Source organism: Sinocyclocheilus anshuiensis, unplaced genomic scaffold (assembly GCF_001515605.1).
Source record: "Sinocyclocheilus anshuiensis isolate Anshui unplaced genomic scaffold, SAMN03320099.WGS_v1.1 scaffold502, whole genome shotgun sequence".
Classification (NCBI taxonomy): Eukaryota; Metazoa; Chordata; class Actinopteri; order Cypriniformes; family Cyprinidae; genus Sinocyclocheilus; species Sinocyclocheilus anshuiensis.
Genome location: NW_015544194.1, coordinates 641882 through 661775, shown reverse-complemented (window position 1 = coordinate 661775; position 19894 = coordinate 641882). Strand labels below are relative to the sequence as shown.

At 38.3% G+C, this 19894-nt stretch overlaps 1 protein-coding gene across 1 annotated transcript in view; it reads left to right on the top strand.

Annotated features, from left to right (window-relative positions):
- Positions 1–1794: 1794 nt before the first annotated feature.
- Positions 1795–19894, top strand: part of LOC107696645 (transient receptor potential cation channel subfamily M member 5-like) — a 22009-nt gene continuing 3909 nt past the window's right edge. The window contains 21 exon segments of the mRNA XM_016497095.1: positions 1795–1865; positions 3415–3482; positions 3564–3714; positions 3821–4001; positions 4084–4250; positions 4977–5154; positions 5254–5318; positions 5410–5595; positions 5709–5805; positions 5944–6062; positions 6156–6485; positions 6562–6705; positions 15117–15240; positions 15988–16133; positions 16216–16328; positions 16420–16518; positions 16621–16882; positions 18427–18545; positions 18626–18758; positions 18860–19034; positions 19477–19645. Of these exon segments, the coding sequence (XP_016352581.1) occupies positions 1839–1865; positions 3415–3482; positions 3564–3714; positions 3821–4001; positions 4084–4250; positions 4977–5154; positions 5254–5318; positions 5410–5595; positions 5709–5805; positions 5944–6062; positions 6156–6485; positions 6562–6705; positions 15117–15240; positions 15988–16133; positions 16216–16328; positions 16420–16518; positions 16621–16882; positions 18427–18545; positions 18626–18758; positions 18860–19034; positions 19477–19645 (3053 nt within the window). The 5' untranslated portion in view covers positions 1795–1838.

Genomic DNA, 19894 nt, shown 5'->3' with positions numbered 1-19894 from the left:
ATATGGTCTGCTGCGTAGTTAGTCGGCAAGATGGTGAAAGCACATCTCTGAAGTAACCAGCTTTCAAAGCATCTCGATGATGCCTTACTGCTACCGTATACTGCCCCACGAGGCAGTTTTTTTTTTAATGTATCGAGACAGTCCATACAAAGTAACAAAGTACCTTACTTAGTTACTTTTGTGTGGAGTAACGCAATATTGTAACTTTCCCCAACACTGGGTGTCAACCAATGGCGCGCGAAGCTCAACCAACGGGCGATGATGACGTCAAGCGCATTCGCAAGATGGCCGCGGTCACGATCTTGAGCGGACAAGATTTGCTTTACAATAAGGAACAAACGACTCTGTGTAAAGGCCTAACTCGAATCTAACACCAGCTACAGCTGCCCACCCAAATAAAACATGCTAATTAAGTGTTAAATACATTTTACATGATCTACAATATGTGTTAATAAGTTTCCCAGGATACGGTTAACATAACAGCAATGTTAATATCGCTGCATATCAGCCAAGTTCGCTCTGGGTGAGAGCAACGCACATTCTATATATACTTATACATTTAGATATTTCACATTTAATATTTTAACTTGCATGTATTAGCTATTTAACAGATAACATCCGTTTCTTAAATAATTAGGCCTAGCTCATCCTTAATATATGAAATTAAGTTTTTACATACTTGATATGGTCTGCTGCGTAGTTAGTCGGCAAGATGGTGAAAGCACATCTCTGAAGTAACCAGCTTTCAAGGCATCTCGATGATGCCTTACTGCTACCGTATACTGCCCCACGAGGCAGTTTTTTTTTAATGTATCGAGACAGAGCCTGTGGTAGATTTTACACACATTTTACGGACGACTTCGACATCCTCTTCGCCTTCGTGCTGTAATTTAGGAGTTGCTGACGCCTAGTGGCTAACTCGCGCAACTGCAGACTAACGTCAGACGTCAGCTAATACGTGTAAATTAAAAATATCCTCAGCTGATGACAAATTAATTTCCATAACTTTCAGACTCGTAGAAAAAAAACGTTACATTAATAGACATTTAAGTGTTATTTTATGACATTTTATCTATTTGCATCTGTAGATTTCAATTATATTTTTAAATGGAATTATATATGCTATATATATATATAAAAAGATATATCCAAATTTCCGTTTGGAAACTCTAATCAACAAAAAGAAACAAGAATTTTGAACATGATTTTATCCAGTGCTCAGATATCTGTTCTGGATATTTATGCATAATGCTTCATTTGCATATTTAAACATAACATTTCAGAAAACTTGTAATACAAATCAACTGTTTTTATATACTGTGATTAATCAGCTGGGGAGATATGATGTATATTATTAATTTATTTATTTATTTTACCTATATTCTCCTGTGGTGTCTTTCTTTAATTCTAGTTACAACAGTCTTTTGAATTCTAGTTTTTCCAAATCTAAGAATTCTGAAAAGTTTAAGAAGCTTTCATGTGTTAAAAAAAAAGTTATTTTTAACAAATTAGCAACATTTAGAAAAAGACCTCCAGGTATTTTAAGCAGTCTTAAAATCTTCAAAGTTTCAAATGTCTAAATCTAATGAGGGAAAAACTAATAGTAAGCATGTAAATTAAATGAATCACCTATTTTGAAACTGTTTTCCTGTTGCTGTATTACTGTAAGGAATGCTTGTGGTGGAGGCAGGCAGGTAAGTGGTTGAATGTAGGTAGCAGCGGTTGGTTAGGGAGTGGTTTTGTCATCATAAACCCTCCGATTCACTTCCTGGTGACACTCAAAGCTGCCCAAGCTTGTAGGGGCCTATAGGATCCAAGAGCAAAGCCAACATCCAGATATGCTGGGGCATCAGGATACTCCTCTGGTAAGTCAGCTCTTTTAACAAAAAACATGGCATGAGATTCCAGATCATTTCTGTGGAGGTGAATATAAATTGTTGAAACGTTTCTGAAAAAGACATTCACAGCAAAATATGTAAAGATGCAGCCACATTAATATAGAAAATATTTGCATTTTGCATTTTGTGACTAATAGCCTATATGTGAAGCTTAGCATTTCAAATTATTGTTCACATACCTCTACAGCCTTAGATGTTTCTGACATTTCAAGGTACTGGTTTCAGGACAAACTCTCTAGTTTTATTGTTTTTAATGTCTTGACTTTTGTTCAAGTACATGGTTGGACACTGAAGAAAATATATTTTCTTTAAAAAAAAGTCTATGGAGAGATAAAATGATGTTGTAGAAAAAAAACAATAATAGTAAAAACAATTAATTGATAAAGTGTCATTGCTAAAGATCGGTTTCCTCGTGGATCTAATGTCTGTGTGTGAACTTTAATGCAAATGATTGTGTTTGTGTGCTGCAGTGTCTATGGCATTTTCTTCTCTCATCATACACCCCATCTCATCCCCTAGTCAAATCATGGGCAGCTCCTGCACCTCTCCACACTCCCACACACACACATCAGTCATGTTTGCATAAGTGTCACTGGTACTTTTCAATAATCACATCCTCCCTTCAAAAATAAATTATTATTTATTCACGTTTTACATAAACATTCAATGAGCAGCTCACAATGAATGCCGATTGGGAGCAATTGCATGTTAACTGATCAAACCATATTGCGTCTCCTGCTTAAAAACAATGAAAGGAATGGCAACCATTAGGAAACTGGAAGTTTCGAAAGGTTTAAAATGGCTGGCATGAAGCAGGCATGGTGAAAGCTATACCTGGACCTGATAGCATTTGGATCAAATTAATTGAAAAGAGATTAATCAAGCTCATTCAGATCTGATTGCACCAATCACATGCTGTGAACTGCCTGAAATGGTTTTATAGTATTACGCTTCTGTTCCTGACTGCTTTTACTATGGCTGTTTCTGTCCGTGCCTCTTCAACCACATGAGGGAACTGACTTCATAATCACTTGTTGACCAGGATGCAAATAAGCTTTAGTTGTCAATTGCATAGACTACTTCTGTGGGTGATCAATTATGGCTGCTATCAGTGTTTATAATGACATGTAAGTTTACATGGGTGATTTTTTATGTTAAAGCATATTTCCATGTTCAAACGCCATGCAGCTGCAATCTAGTGTCTTCTTTTTTGTCTTTAACTTGTTCTTTCTTTCTTTCTTTCTGCTTGCTTGCTATTTTTTTTGCTTTCTGACTCTAACTTTACCTCTGGTTGGTAAAAAGCACATCAGTTTCTCAGTTCATATGTGGCTCGGCCTTTACCAGAAGGGAGGGCGTGTTTGCATGTGTGTAAAGAATGAAAATGAAAATTGCTTCTGCTTTACATGAACATTTTCAACTACCTGAACTCCTGAAGTGCCTCGCTGAACAAATCAGCAGCTCCTGTGGCTGCGCCTGACTGGACTGGGATGCAAATGCATTTTAATTCTGTCTGTAGGGGGTGTTACGGCAGGGCAGGAGGTGTCTGCGATGTGGGGAACTGTTGATTGAGTCCCAAGAACACGGGTGAGAGTAGTTGCACCACTTATTACCACTAAATATTTAACACCGTTCAAAATTCTTGAGCTTGTGTGTCACTATTTGCAGTTCTCTACCGGGATGTCAGTGTTACACCCCGCTTACAGAGTCTGTTATTCAAATGGGCGAGAAGGGCAATGAGAGGTTTGATAAACCCCAATGGATGGCCGGACGTTTGGGAGATATTGATTTTGTTGGTGTCAGTCGGACCAGGGGCAAGGTATATAAGGACAGATATTTACAGAATCTTTTCATTGTAACTCGAATTCACCACTAATGAGTTCAAGCTTGTGCACATTATTCACAGACTTTATTTGTCAGTCCAGTTTGTCAGGGTAACCAGCTCCACAGATCCAGCTGAAATCTACCAGATGTTGACTAAGCAGTGGGGTCTGGCCCCTCCTCATCTGGTGGTGGCACTTACGGGAGGTGATGAAGTGGCTCAGATGAAGCCCTGGCTGAGGGACACACTTAGGAAAGGCCTTGTGAAGGCAGCACAGAGCACAGGTGGGTCATTTCTTGTTCACTAAAAACAAAAATCGCAATCTCTTTTTGACTGTTACAGACCTATGACCCTTGACCCACACAGGGGCATGGATCCTCACCAGTGGTTTGCGTTTTGGCATCACCAAGAACCTGGGTCAGGCTGTAAGGGACCACTCTCTAGCGAGCACTTCCCCTAAGGTGAGAGTGGTGGCCATTGGAATTGCACCCTGGAACATGATTCAGAACAGAGATCTGCTACTGTCTGCAAAGGTGAAGACTGCCTTCTGACGTTTATAGACAAGTCTTCTCAAAAGATACAATGTTTTCATTTATCACATCATTATATAATTTAGTTGCATGGAAGAAGCATGTGGACATTTCGTTATGCAATAGAGCGCTGCAGAAATGAGTCCTAAAACCCAGAAACAAGTTAGAATTCCTGCACTTAGTTTCCATCTTTTTTGTTGTTTGTTTGTTTCGTGGTTTACCCATGCTCAGGATATTTCCACAATTTATTATATAATATAAAATATATTAGTAATACCTCACTTGTGTTGTTTTTAGCTTTTACATGTCTTAAAAATGGCGGTTTAAGTGTCTCAATAGGACTGGACTACAGAGGCTGAAGGCGACATTCTTTTACAGCCTCGTTGTGTTTATACTTGCACTCTTTCAAACTATTCTAACTCAAACTTGTAAGATTGAATGAGCTAAGAGGTGATGATGTTAAGTCATGCAAACATTGTGTAGTTTGTTTAAAGCCTAACTTTATCTTTTTACTTCGGGAGATTGTACTTAGGCTGTATAATTTTTTTTTGGCTTTTTGTCAAGAAAATCAGAGTGATGCTAACTTCCGGTATGGCCTACGAAATTTCCCACTCTATAACTTCATTAAATATTTATGTGTACAAATACATTTTTTAAAACTCAAATGAAAATTGATTTTATAAGTTGTTAAACATTGTTTCTTTTTTATAATTTGGTATTTTTGTTTAGCCTGACCATCCAGCAAAATATCCATCTGAGGATCTTCCACACGGTGCAGTGTACTCTTTGGACTGCAATCATTCTCATTTCATTCTGGTGGACGAGGACCTACAGAGACCTGGAGCCACTGGTGAGATGAGAGTCAAGATGCTCAAACACATCTCTCTGCAGCGCACAGGATATGGAGGTGAGTTGAGATGTGTTTTCTCCCCGAATGGCTCTGTAAATTTAGTAATGTTTTATGTTCTCGTGCATATATTTTCAAAGGAGTTTATTGTTCTAACAGGCACAGGCAGTATAGAAACCCCTGTCTTATGTCTTCTGGTTCATGGAGAGCCAAGGATATTACAGGTCACTCTTAACATTTTATTTTTTAAGTATATCTAATGAAGTGTTTTGTTGTAGCATGATGGTAATATCCACTTTCAATCCATTCTTACAGAAAATGTACAAGAATATTCAGAATTCAATACCGTGGCTGATTTTAGCTGGTTCAGGAGGAGTCGCTGATATTTTAGTGACCCTGATGGACAGAGGTTGCTGGGATGCTGACATGGTCCAAGAGCTGTTGATAAACACCTTTACCAATGGCCTACACAGCACTGAAATCCCTTCCTGGGTCAAACTGGTAAAGGACTATCTTTGTTTTAAGATAGCTAGACATTGTGTTTTTATGCAAGGATGGATCATGCTGTTTTAGGCACAAGTTATGTGTGTAAAGACTCGGATTTTGTCCATTAGATCCAGAGAATATTGGACCACGGTCACCTGCTGACAGTTCATGACCCAGAGCCGGACTCAGAACTGGACACAGTAATTCTCAAAGCTCTGGTTAAAGGTGTGTAACTGTGATTTTATACTAACTCCAGCAAACATATGGGGGAATGGTATATTTCTCTATTTGAATGTTTGTAGGAATTATATATTTCTGCATAATGATGTCAGTGAGTTCATAAATGTTCTTGTCTGGGCTCAGCTTGTAAGAGTCAAAGTCAGGAAGCACAGGACTTCCTGGATGAGCTGAAACTGGCTGTGGCCTGGAATAGGGTGGACATTGCTAAAAGTGAGATCTTCAGTGGAGATGTGGCATGGAGTGTGAGAACAAAATTGTTTTGTTAGTTGTATTTAGTTTATCACTACATTTTGCCTTTTGGTTTTTTGGATTCTCATACACAATATTTCTTTTAGGCTCAGGACCTGGAGGAGGTGATGATGGAGGCATTGATAAATGACAAGCCTGACTTTGTGCGTTTGTTTGTGGATAACGGCGTGAACATAAATGAATTCCTAACTTATGGCCGTCTTCAGGAACTCTACTGCTCTGTTTCTGAAAAAAACCTCCTTCACACCCTGCTCCTGAAAGAGCATCAGGTTCATTTGGCTAACAAACGGATGTCAGGACACCCTCACACTGAACCGGGTGACCGCAGGGCTCGTTTCACCTTTCATGAGGTCTCCAAAGTCCTCAAAGACTTTCTTGATGACACCTGTAGGGGTTTTTACCAAAAACTTCCAGTGGTGAGTGGGCCTTTAACACGCACTTAGACGTAACCCACCATGCTACAGTCCTGCTATAAAATGTTATCTGCTGCAGGAGAGGATGGGGAAAGGCCGGCTTTTCCACAGCCAGAAAAACCTCCCAGACATGGACCGTCATTGTGATCACCCTTGGAGAGACCTCTTCCTTTGGGCTATCCTGCAAAATAGGCAGGAAATGGCAAACTACTTCTGGGCAATGGTGAGTCAATAAACCGATATGAGTGATGAGCTCATTTTCATAAACTAAGTCCATTTACATGTTCACAATTCATTCTTTAGACCTTAACAGATGTTAGTACCTAAGACCCATTGATTACCAGTCATTTGCTGTTGAGTATCATAGATGACATTAGTAGGGTTCACTGATCAAACATTAAAAGGGTGGGTGAACAAAGAGCAATTTGCATGAACAAAAGTGCTGACAAGCTGAGAATAAATACTGAATGAATTTACTGTTTATGTTTTTGCATTTTGAGGTTCACAGTTCTGGCTTATTTAATCCCATTCTATTAACCAATGTCTTTGCTTCTGACCTTCGATGATCCAGTTCAACCATACTAATAAGCAAAAATTACTCTAGATGAACATTTGTGTGTCTTTTTTTATTGCTGAAGTGTTTTGAAATTTCTTCTTCTGCATTCTACTGTACGGACGTAAATTTACATTTCCTTCAGCCCGAGGCTTATTCATTTCACTTTGGGTGTGAAAAGGCTTTTATATTTGCCAAAAATAGAACTTTTTTTATTTTAAAAACAAACAAGCAAGCCCCGTCCAGATTTAAAAAAGTAACGCAAAAGTAACGTACCGCATTACTTTCCATACAAAGTAACAAAGTACCTTACTTAGTTACTTTTGTGTGGAGTAACGCAATATTGTAACTTTCCCCAACACTGGGTGTCAACCAATGGCGCGCGAAGCTCAACCAACGGGCGATGATGACGTCAAGCGCATTCGCAAGATGGCCGCGGTCACGATCTTGAGCGGACAAGATTTGCTTTACAATAAGGAACAAACGACTCTGTGTAAAGGCCTAACTCGAATCTAACACCAGCTACAGCTGCCCACCCAAATAAAACATGCTAATTAAGTGTTAAATACATTTTACATGATCTACAATATGTGTTAATAAGTTTCCCAGGATACGGTTAACATAACAGCAATGTTAATATCGCTGCATATCAGCCAAGTTCGCTCTGGGTGAGAGCAACGCACATTCTATATATACTTATACATTTAGATATTTCACATTTAATATTTTAACTTGCATGTATTAGCTATTTAACAGATAACATCCGTTTCTTAAATAATTAGGCCTAGCTCATCCTTAATATATGAAATTAAGTTTTTACATACTTGATATGGTCTGCTGCGTAGTTAGTCGGCAAGATGGTGAAAGCACATCTCTGAAGTAACCAGCTTTCAAGGCATCTCGATGATGCCTTACTGCTACCGTATACTGCCCCACGAGGCAGTTTTTTTTTAATGTATCGAGACAGAGCCTGTGGTAGATTTTACACACATTTTACGGACGACTTCGACATCCTCTTCGCCTTCGTGCTGTAATTTAGGAGTTGCTGACGCCTAGTGGCTAACTCGCGCAACTGCAGACTAACGTCAGACGTCAGCTAATACGTGTAAGTTAAAAATATCCTCAGCTGATGACAAATTAATTTCCATAACTTTCAGACTCGTAGAAAAAAAACGTTACATTAATAGACATTTAAGTGTTATTTTATGACATTTTATCTATTTGCATCTGTAGATTTCAATTATATTTTTAAATGGAATTATATATGCTATATATATATATAAAAAGATATATCCAAATTTCCGTTTGGAAACTCTAATCAACAAAAAGAAACAAGAATTTTGAACATGATTTTATCCAGTGCTCAGATATCTGTTCTGGATATTTATGCATAATGCTTCATTTGCATATTTAAACATAACATTTCAGAAAACTTGTAATACAAATCAACTGTTTTTATATACTGTGATTAATCAGCTGGGGAGATATGATGTATATTATTAATTTATTTATTTATTTTACCTATATTCTCCTGTGGTGTCTTTCTTTAATTCTAGTTACAACAGTCTTTTGAATTCTAGTTTTTCCAAATCTAAGAATTCTGAAAAGTTTAAGAAGCTTTCATGTGTTAAAAAAAAAGTTATTTTTAACAAATTAGCAACATTTAGAAAAAGACCTCCAGGTATTTTAAGCAGTCTTAAAATCTTCAAAGTTTCAAATGTCTAAATCTAATGAGGGAAAAACTAATAGTAAGCATGTAAATTAAATGAATCACCTATTTTGAAACTGTTTTCCTGTTGCTGTATTACTGTAAGGAATGCTTGTGGTGGAGGCAGGCAGGTAAGTGGTTGAATGTAGGTAGCAGCGGTTGGTTAGGGAGTGGTTTTGTCATCATAAACCCTCCGTTTCACTTCCTGGTGACACTCAAAGCTGCCCAAGCTTGTAGGGGCCTATAGGATCCAAGAGCAAAGCCAACATCCAGATATGCTGGGGCATCAGGATACTCCTCTGGTAAGTCAGCTCTTTTAACAAAAAACATGGCATGAGATTCCAGATCATTTCTGTGGAGGTGAATATAAATTGTTGAAACGTTTCTGAAAAAGACATTCACAGCAAAATATGTAAAGATGCAGCCACATTAATATAGAAAATATTTGCATTTTGCATTTTGTGACTAATAGCCTATATGTGAAGCTTAGCATTTCAAATTATTGTTCACATACCTCTACAGCCTTAGATGTTTCTGACATTTCAAGGTACTGGTTTCAGGACAAACTCTCTAGTTTTATTGTGTTTTTTAATGTCTTGGCTTTTGTTCAAGTACATGGTTGGACACTGAAGAAAATATATTTTCTTTAAAAAAAAGTCTATGGAGAGATAACATGATGTTGTAGAAAAAAAACAATAATAGTAAAAACAATTCATTGATAAAGTGTCATTGCTAAAGATCTGTTTCCTCGTGGATCTAATGTCTGTGTGTGAACTTTAATGCAAATGATTGTGTTTGTGTGCTGCAGTGTCTATGGCATTTTCTTCTCTCATCATACACCCCATCTCATCCCCTAGTCAAATCATGGGCAGCTCCTGCACCTCTCCACACTCCCACACACACACATCAGTCATGTTTGCATAAGTGTCACTGGTACTTTTCAATAATCACATCCTCCCTTCAAAAATAAATTATTATTTATTCACGTTTTACATAAACATTCAATGAGCAGCTCACAATGAATGCCGATTGGGAGCAATTGCATGTTAACTGATCAAACCATATTGCGTCTCCTGCTTAAAAACAATGAAAGGAATGGCAACCATTAGGAAACTGGAAGTTTCGAAAGGTTTAAAATGGCTGGCATGAAGCAGGCATGGTGAAAGCTATACCTGGACCTGATAGCATTTGGATCAAATTAATTGAAAAGAGATTAATCAAGCTCATTCAGATCTGATTGCACCAATCACATGCTGTGAACTGCCTGAAATGGTTTTATAGTATTACGCTTCTGTTCCTGACTGCTTTTACTATGGCTGTTTCTGTCCGTGCCTCTTCAACCACATGAGGGAACTGACTTCATAATCACTTGTTGACCAGGATGCAAATAAGCTTTAGTTGTCAATTGCATAGACTACTTCTGTGGGTGATCAATTATGGCTGCTATCAGTGTTTATAATGACATGTAAGTTTACATGGGTGATTTTTTATGTTAAAGCATATTTCCATGTTCAAACGCCATGCAGCTGCAATCTAGTGTCTTCTTTTTTGTCTTTAACTTGTTCTTTCTTTCTTTCTTTCTGCTTGCTTGCTATTTTTTTTGCTTTCTGACTCTAACTTTACCTCTGGTTGGTAAAAAGCACATCAGTTTCTCAGTTCATATGTGGCTCGGCCTTTACCAGAAGGGAGGGCGTGTTTGCATGTGTGTAAAGAATGAAAATGAAAATTGCTTCTGCTTTACATGAACATTTTCAACTACCTGAACTCCTGAAGTGCCTCGCTGAACAAATCAGCAGCTCCTGTGGCTGCGCCTGACTGGACTGGGATGCAAATGCATTTTAATTCTGTCTGTAGGGGGTGTTACGGCAGGGCAGGAGGTGTCTGCGATGTGGGGAACTGTTGATTGAGTCCCAAGAACACGGGTGAGAGTAGTTGCACCACTTATTACCACTAAATATTTAACACCGTTCAAAATTCTTGAGCTTGTGTGTCACTATTTGCAGTTCTCTACCGGGATGTCAGTGTTACACCCCGCTTACAGAGTCTGTTATTCAAATGGGCGAGAAGGGCAATGAGAGGTTTGATAAACCCCAATGGATGGCCGGACGTTTGGGAGATATTGATTTTGTTGGTGTCAGTCGGACCAGGGGCAAGGTATATAAGGACAGATATTTACAGAATCTTTTCATTGTAACTCGAATTCACCACTAATGAGTTCAAGCTTGTGCACATTATTCACAGACTTTATTTGTCAGTCCAGTTTGTCAGGGTAACCAGCTCCACAGATCCAGCTGAAATCTACCAGATGTTGACTAAGCAGTGGGGTCTGGCCCCTCCTCATCTGGTGGTGGCACTTACGGGAGGTGATGAAGTGGCTCAGATGAAGCCCTGGCTGAGGGACACACTTAGGAAAGGCCTTGTGAAGGCAGCACAGAGCACAGGTGGGTCATTTCTTGTTCACTAAAAACAAAAATCGCAATCTCTTTTTGACTGTTACAGACCTATGACCCTTGACCCACACAGGGGCATGGATCCTCACCAGTGGTTTGCGTTTTGGCATCACCAAGAACCTGGGTCAGGCTGTAAGGGACCACTCTCTAGCGAGCACTTCCCCTAAGGTGAGAGTGGTGGCCATTGGAATTGCACCCTGGAACATGATTCAGAACAGAGATCTTCTGCTGGCTGCAAGGGTGAGGACTTCCTGCTGACATGAATAGAAAGGTCTTCTCAAATGATACATTTTGATGTCATAATTATGTGATTTATGTTACAATTATATGATTCAGTTGCATGGAAAAAGCATGTGGACTTTTTGTTACACAAGAGTGCTGCAGAAATGAGTCCTAAAACCCAGAAACAAGTTAGAATTCCTGCACTTAGTTTCCATCTTTTTTGTTGTTTGTTTGTTTCGTGGTTTACCCATGCTCAGGATATTTCCACAATTTATTATATAATATAAAATATATTAGTAATACCTCACTTGTGTTGTTTTTAGCTTTTACATGTCTTAAAAATGGCGGTTTAAGTGTCTCAATAGGACTGGACTACAGAGGCTGAAGGCGACATTCTTTTACAGCCTCGTTGTGTTTATACTTGCACTCTTTCAAACTATTCTAACTCAAACTTGTAAGATTGAATGAGCTAAGAGGTGATGATGTTAAGTCATGCAAACATTGTGTAGTTTGTTTAAAGCCTAACTTTATCTTTTTACTTCGGGAGATTGTACTTAGGCTGTATAATTTTTTTTTGGCTTTTTGTCAAGAAAATCAGAGTGATGCTAACTTCCGGTATGGCCTACGAAATTTCCCACTCTATAACTTCATTAAATATTTATGTGTACAAATACATTTTTTAAAACTCAAATGAAAATTGATTTTATAAGTTGTTAAACATTGTTTCTTTTTTATAATTTGGTATTTTTGTTTAGCCTGACCATCCAGCAAAATATCCATCTGAGGATCTTCCACACGGTGCAGTGTACTCTTTGGACTGCAATCATTCTCATTTCATTCTGGTGGACGAGGACCTACAGAGACCTGGAGCCACTGGTGAGATGAGAGTCAAGATGCTCAAACACATCTCTCTGCAGCGCACAGGATATGGAGGTGAGTTGAGATGTGTTTTCTCCCCGAATGGCTCTGTAAATTTAGTAATGTTTTATGTTCTCGTGCATATATTTTCAAAGGAGTTTATTGTTCTAACAGGCACAGGCAGTATAGAAACCCCTGTCTTATGTCTTCTGGTTCATGGAGAGCCAAGGATATTACAGGTCACTCTTAACATTTTATTTTTTAAGTATATCTAATGAAGTGTTTTGTTGTAGCATGATGGTAATATCCACTTTCAATCCATTCTTACAGAAAATGTACAAGAATATTCAGAATTCAATACCGTGGCTGATTTTAGCTGGTTCAGGAGGAGTCGCTGATATTTTAGTGACCCTGATGGACAGAGGTTGCTGGGATGCTGACATGGTCCAAGAGCTGTTGATAAACACCTTTACCAATGGCCTACACAGCACTGAAATCCCTTCCTGGGTCAAACTGGTAAAGGACTATCTTTGTTTTAAGATAGCTAGACATTGTGTTTTTATGCAAGGATGGATCATGCTGTTTTAGGCACAAGTTATGTGTGTAAAGACTCGGATTTTGTCCATTAGATCCAGAGAATATTGGACCACGGTCACCTGCTGACAGTTCATGACCCAGAGCCGGACTCAGAACTGGACACAGTAATTCTCAAAGCTCTGGTTAAAGGTGTGTAACTGTGATTTTATACTAACTCCAGCAAACATATGGGGGAATGGTATATTTCTCTATTTGAATGTTTGTAGGAATTATATATTTCTGCATAATGATGTCAGTGAGTTCATAAATGTTCTTGTCTGGGCTCAGCTTGTAAGAGTCAAAGTCAGGAAGCACAGGACTTCCTGGATGAGCTGAAACTGGCTGTGGCCTGGAATAGGGTGGACATTGCTAAAAGTGAGATCTTCAGTGGGGATGTGGCATGGAGTGTGAGAACAAAATTGTTTTGTTAGTTGTATTTAGTTTATCACTACATTTTGCCTTTTGGTTTTTTGGATTCTCATACACAATATTTCTTTTAGGCTCAGGACCTGGAGGAGGTGATGATGGAGGCATTGATAAATGACAAGCCTGACTTTGTGCGTTTGTTTGTGGATAACGGCGTGAACATAAATGAATTCCTAACTTATGGCCGTCTTCAGGAACTCTACTGCTCTGTTTCTGAAAAAAACCTCCTTCACACCCTGCTCCTGAAAGAGCATCAGGTTCATTTGGCTAACAAACGGATGTCAGGACACCCTCACACTGAACCCGGTGACCGCAGGCCTCGTTTCACCTTCCATGAGGTCTCCAAAGTCCTCAAAGACTTTCTTGATGACACCTGTAGGGGTTTTTACCAAAAACTTCCAGTGGTGAGTGGGCCTTTAACACGCACTTAGACGTAACCCACCATGCTACAGTCCTGCTATAAAATGTTATCTGCTGCAGGAGAGGATGGGGAAAGGCCGGCTTTTCCACAGCCAGAAAAACCTCCCAGACATGGACCGTCATTGTGATCACCCTTGGAGAGACCTCTTCCTTTGGGCTATCCTGCAAAATAGGCAGGAAATGGCAAACTACTTCTGGGCAATGGTGAGTCAATAAACCGATATGAGTGATGAGCTCATTTTCATAAACTAAGTCCATTTACATGTTCACAATTCATTCTTTAGACCTTAACAGATGTTAGTACCTAAGACCCATTGATTACCAGTCATTTGCTGTTGAGTATCATAGATGACATTAGTAGGGTTCACTGATCAAACATTAAAAGGGTGGGTGAACAAAGAGCAATTTGCATGAACAAAAGTGCTGACAAGCTGAGAATAAATACTGAATGAATTTACTGTTTATGTTTTTGCATTTTGAGGTTCACAGTTCTGGCTTATTTGTAATGTATGCAAAGTATTTAGGGTGATCATATGTCCTCTTCTTTCCAGTGCATGTTTTGGCCAGGATTTCTAAATTGCTTAAAATGTCCTGGTTTTGGCTTTGTTTTCCAATAGACTGCTGCTGCAAAACATCCAAGTATCGTCAAGTTATGTTTACCATAGACCTTATTTTGCTGAATAATAGAAAAAAAAAACTAATTTTAAAAACCCAGAGGAAAATCTTAAATTAAAGGGATAGTTCACCCAAAAATGACAGAAGATTGAATAAATTCGTAATTTTTGTTTTCTTTGCACACAAAAAGTATTCTTGTAGCTTCATAAAATTAAGGCGGAACCACTGATACTGTTTTAATGATGCCCTTACTACGTTTCTGGACCTTGACCGTGGTAGTTGCGTTGCTGTCTATGGAGGGTCAGAAAGCTCTCGGATTTCATCAAAAATATCTTAATTTGTATTCCGAAGATGAACGAAGGTCTTACAGGTTTGGAACGGCATGAGGGTGAGTAATTAATGACAGAATTTTCATTTTTGGGTGAACTGTCCCTTTAAGGTAACCCATGGTGAATTAGTCTTCTGGGTTTTGACATCAGTCTACTGTTTTTATACTTATTGAATGAAATGACTGAAAAGTCATTTGACCAATAGCGTGCAGGCATTGTACATAATCGACCAATCGTGGATTGTTAGAAGGTTGACTGTTCTACAGAGAATGGTCAAACCAATGCAATATGTCTAAATATAAATTATGAGGACTGTAGAGGGTATGACAATAGGAAACAAAGCACCAAACCCAGACATTTTAGGAAGTTTAGAAATCCAAGCCAGGACATGTCCGGGAAAAGAAGGATGTACGCTCACCCTAACTTGTTCAATGCATTATTGTACATTCATCTTTAATAGCTGGTTGTGTTTTTTAGGGCCCAGAGGCCGTGGCAGCTGCTCTGGTGGGCTGTAAGATAATGAAGGAGATGGCCCATCTGGCTACTGAAGCAGAGACTGCTCGCAGTATGAAGAATGCCAAATACGAGCAGTTTGCTATGGGTGAGAATCACACCACCACCAAGCAACAGGCTCATTGCTCAGCAGAGCGGAGAACACAATCATTCAAACATTTCATCTTTGTCAAGTACATTTTTTGTCAAACCACTTGATAGGGAACAAACTAATCCAATATTAAGGTACAAGGAAGCTTTTTTTTTAAATTACAATAAAAGTTAGTGGCTTTAGTGATATACTGACATGGATGGTTTTTCACACTTAAAACTGTGAACTCTGGGTCATTTTTAACTACGTGTCGTAATAATCCTGCCACAGTCACAGTTATTTTTATTGTAAATCTTTGACACTGTATATACCAGGGTCAAATATAGTGCTAACTTTCTTTAAAAAAGGGGCCTTTATATGTTATGGTCTAGTCAGCATTGTCCCATTTCAATACAATAACATTTTGGAAAGCGTTTCAGAATGCACCAAAAATTGTAAAAGTGCTTCATACAAAAAGCAGTATTCCAAGCCTTCGGAAGTCATACAAAAGTTTTGTCTGAGGAGCAGAATCAGGAATAACTCACCCAAAATGAAAATCCTGTCATCATTTACTCACCCTTATGTTGTTCCATACCGGTATGACTTCTTTACGGCTGATTTGAAGAATTTGAAGAATGATGGTAACCAAACAGTTAATTTGAGTTAGGGTGAGTCAATGACACACAATGTTAATTTCTGGATGAAATGTTTCATTAAGTGTAACTACCAGAACGGTCAGTCCTGATACCTGCACTGTTCTGACAGATCTGTTCAGTGAGTGTTATTCAAACAGTGAAGACAGAGCCTATTCGCTCCTGGTGAGGAAAACATGCTGCTGGAGCAAAGCAACGGTCCTGAATCTCGCCACTTTGGCAGACGCCAAATGTTTTTTTGCTCATGATGGTGTCCAGGTCACAGCTTATGACTAATTCTTACATTATCATGCCACCAACCAACCATATCCCCATGATCAACCTGGATGCTCTTGCACAGGCCCTGCTGACCAAAGTCTGGTGGGGAGCCATGAGGACAGACACTTCCATCTCTAGACTCGTGCTCACGTTCTTCATGCCTCCCCTCGTTTGGACCAACCTCGTCAAGTTCAAGTGGGGACATTTGTTGTGATTAATTCCATGTGTGACATTTAAACTGATTTTTGATTCATTGTGCATCAATATGTGTGTGCATTTGTCACAGTGCAGAGGAAAATGTGAGCAAAGGTGAGGGGGAACCGTTTGCCGAGCTGGACAGTTTAGAAACAGAGCAGGCCTTGTTACTCACAGACGAGGACCCAGTGTAAGCCTCTGTTTCCTACTGGAATAGATTAAAAGCTACAGTGAAGTTGAAAGATCTTTTTGAAGACATCTGTTTTCGTTTTTCTTTTTTTTTTTTTCTTAGTGCTGCTGAAGGTGGCGGTGATTCTGCAGTGCAGAGTTGCAGTGCAACTTTCATTTATGTGATGCTGCAGAAGTGGAATCGTTTCTGGAGCGCTCCATGCACTGTGTTCATGGGGAATGTCATCATGTACTTTGCCTTCCTCATTCTGTTCAGTTACGTGCTCCTTTTGGACTTCAGGCCCCCACCGCCACATGGCCCGTCTGCAGCTGAAATTATCCTCTACTTCTGGGTCTTTACCCTGGTGCTGGAGGAAATCCGTCAGGTAGGACTGAATGCCAATGATCTATTGTTTAAAATCTGTGTGGTTGTTTTTAAATTGTGTTTGTATGTTGAAAGTCTCTTATGGTTCTCTGCTGAAACGACTTTGAGTTTTTTATCAAAAAATATGAGAAACATAGTTATCATAGATATCTAGTTAACATATCTAATTTTAGGATTCTTTAGAATATGTAGAGCAGTGTTATTATTGTTAACATAAAACGAAAACTTCAAAAAAAATCATTAATTGAAATAAAACAGAAGTAATATAAAATGTAAATTTTAGAAGAAAAAATGTAAATTAAAATTAGAAGTGTTTCCTTAGCAACTAACTGAAATCATATTCTATTGTCATTTTTATTATATTTCTATGTAGCTTAACTTTTTCTAATTTAGTTTTAGTAATTTTAGTACTAAAACTTATTTTGAAATTAAATTTAAAATTATTTTTTTGATAACAAAATTAAACTAACATTAAAATGAAAACTGAAAATGTTAAAATAATAATTAAAAATATTAATTTCTACTGTAATAACATATAAATAATACTAAAATAACACTGATGTAGTGTGGCCGGTTTTCAGACACACTGGGTCACACACAGGGTTGCGCAAAATTCCTCGTCAATTCTAATTTGATTTGTATTGAAGTAGCAAATAAGGTGCATAACTGTAATTTGAATTTAAGGAGGTAGATTCTAAAATGAACCTAAAAGTTCACATAAATTAATTTTAATATGAATTCATTTCATTTTCTAGTATGAGTTAACCCTGACATGTTGATACAGACAATATACTCTGATTAATAATCTGTACTTTACATCTTCATACTGTACAGAACATTTTTATTAAAATATATATAAATTGCCTTTCAGAAGTCTAACATTTTAAACACTGCAGACAAGTACATCGCAAAAATACAGTAAAAAATGCAATGCAAGAGAGCACAACTGATTCATCATACAATACAGTACAATGCAACATGCCATATATGATATAGTACAATACAGTGCAGGAAAATACAAACAATATACAATACACGATACAATACACATGCAGGGTGGAGTGTAGGGTTCATCCGAAATAACAGGTACAAATGCAGTTTAGCAGTGAAGTGGCCAGTGTGCCCAAGCAGCTGAACAAACAGTGCCAGCAAAACTGGGAGAAGGGTTAAGGAACATATCCAGTTCAGGGAAGTTGTTTATAAGAGTGGCATCACAGGTGAAGATACTGGTTTAGTTGTTGTTTTGGTGGGTCTGAAATGGTTCTTTGAGGGTAGAGATTTAAATAGGGGTGCTGACCAGGGTTTAAACACTCATTTCTGATCTCACCTGCCCATTTCCTGAACTCCGACTCATTAGATGGCTAGGGTAGACGGTAGCCAATGATTCTTTCTGCTGGGTTCCTATAATATGCAAAGGTGTGGCTTTATGTGTGATGAAAATAAATATGCGATACCAGACAGTTACGGATGAGGAGAGGACAGATTCAATGACAGAGATACAGAACAGGTTGTATGCAATCATTTTTAACACTCTCTGATCCACAGAGTTTCTTCACGGATGAAGACATGAGTATTTTTAAGAAGATGAAGCTATATGTAGAGGATAACTGGAACAAATGTGACATGGTGGCCATCTCTCTTTTCGTGGTGGGATTGTCATGCAGGTATTATGATCACATAGTGCTGTTGTATGAGCCGCATTAAAGTAACAATGTGCTTAATATGAATCCTATGTTTTCTCAAGGATGGCCACAAGCACGTATGAGGCTGGACGCACTGTTCTTGCTTTGGACTTCATGGTTTTCACCTTAAGACTCATTCACATTTTTGCCATCCATAAGCAACTCGGGCCTAAAATCATCATTGTGGAGAGAATGGTGAAACTTGACATCGTCTCATTTAAGATTACAAATCATAGTCAGAAGAAACATCCATTTAACCTCCAAAACATCCATCATGTTTTTAAATGGTTTCACAGATCAAAGATGTGTTCTTCTTCTTGTTCTTCCTGAGCGTGTGGCTGATAGCGTATGGAGTGACGACACAAGCCCTTCTGCACCCCAATGACCCGCGCATCGACTGGGTCTTCCGCAGGGCACTGTACCGCCCATACCTCCATATATTTGGACAGATTCCTCTGGAGGAAATAGATGGTACACTGCCAATATTCTTGCTTTGAGCACATTGTAGCTCACTGTTTGCAACAAATAAAATAAAAATGTGTGTGTGTGTGTATATATATATATATATATATATATATAATATTATACTAATTATTCATATTTTGGATTAGATTTTATTTTTATATTTGCAGTTTTAATTTAGTAATTTTAGCTCAAACTTGTTTCAGTTAGTTACCAAGGCAATATTTCTTATACAAACACACAGAGAGAGAGAGAGAGAGAGAGAGAGCTATTTGACCTAGATTCATAATTGACCTAGATTCTGAAGGTTTTTTTTTTCTTTTTTTTTTTTTCAATGGGTGTAGTCAGATAATTTCTGTCAGTATCTGTTTGTGTTTAGTTATTAGACTTGAACACTAGGTGGAGCTATTGTAGTTTATTGTTGACTGTATTTGTCCATGTATCTTCACAGCGGCAAAAATGCCAGATGATAACTGCACTACTGATGTGCAGGAGATCATCTTAGGCACTCTGCCTCTCTGCCCAAACATCTACGCCAACTGGCTGGTCATTCTGCTGCTCGTCATCTATTTGCTGGTCACAAATGTGCTGCTGCTCAACCTTCTTATTGCCATGTTCAGGTCAGAGTCTGGCTAATATCTATGTTATGGTAATTCTTCATTGCAGAGTAGTAAAGTACAGTTTCAAATGTATTTGCATTTTTCAAATACATGTTCAGAGTCATGTTTAGGTTTTGTGTGTGTTTATATTGTTTGTATATATATATATATATATATATATATTACATACAGGAGCATCTCAATAAATTAGAATGTCGTGGAAAAGTTCATTTATTTCAGTAATTCAACTCAAATTGTGAAACTCGTGTA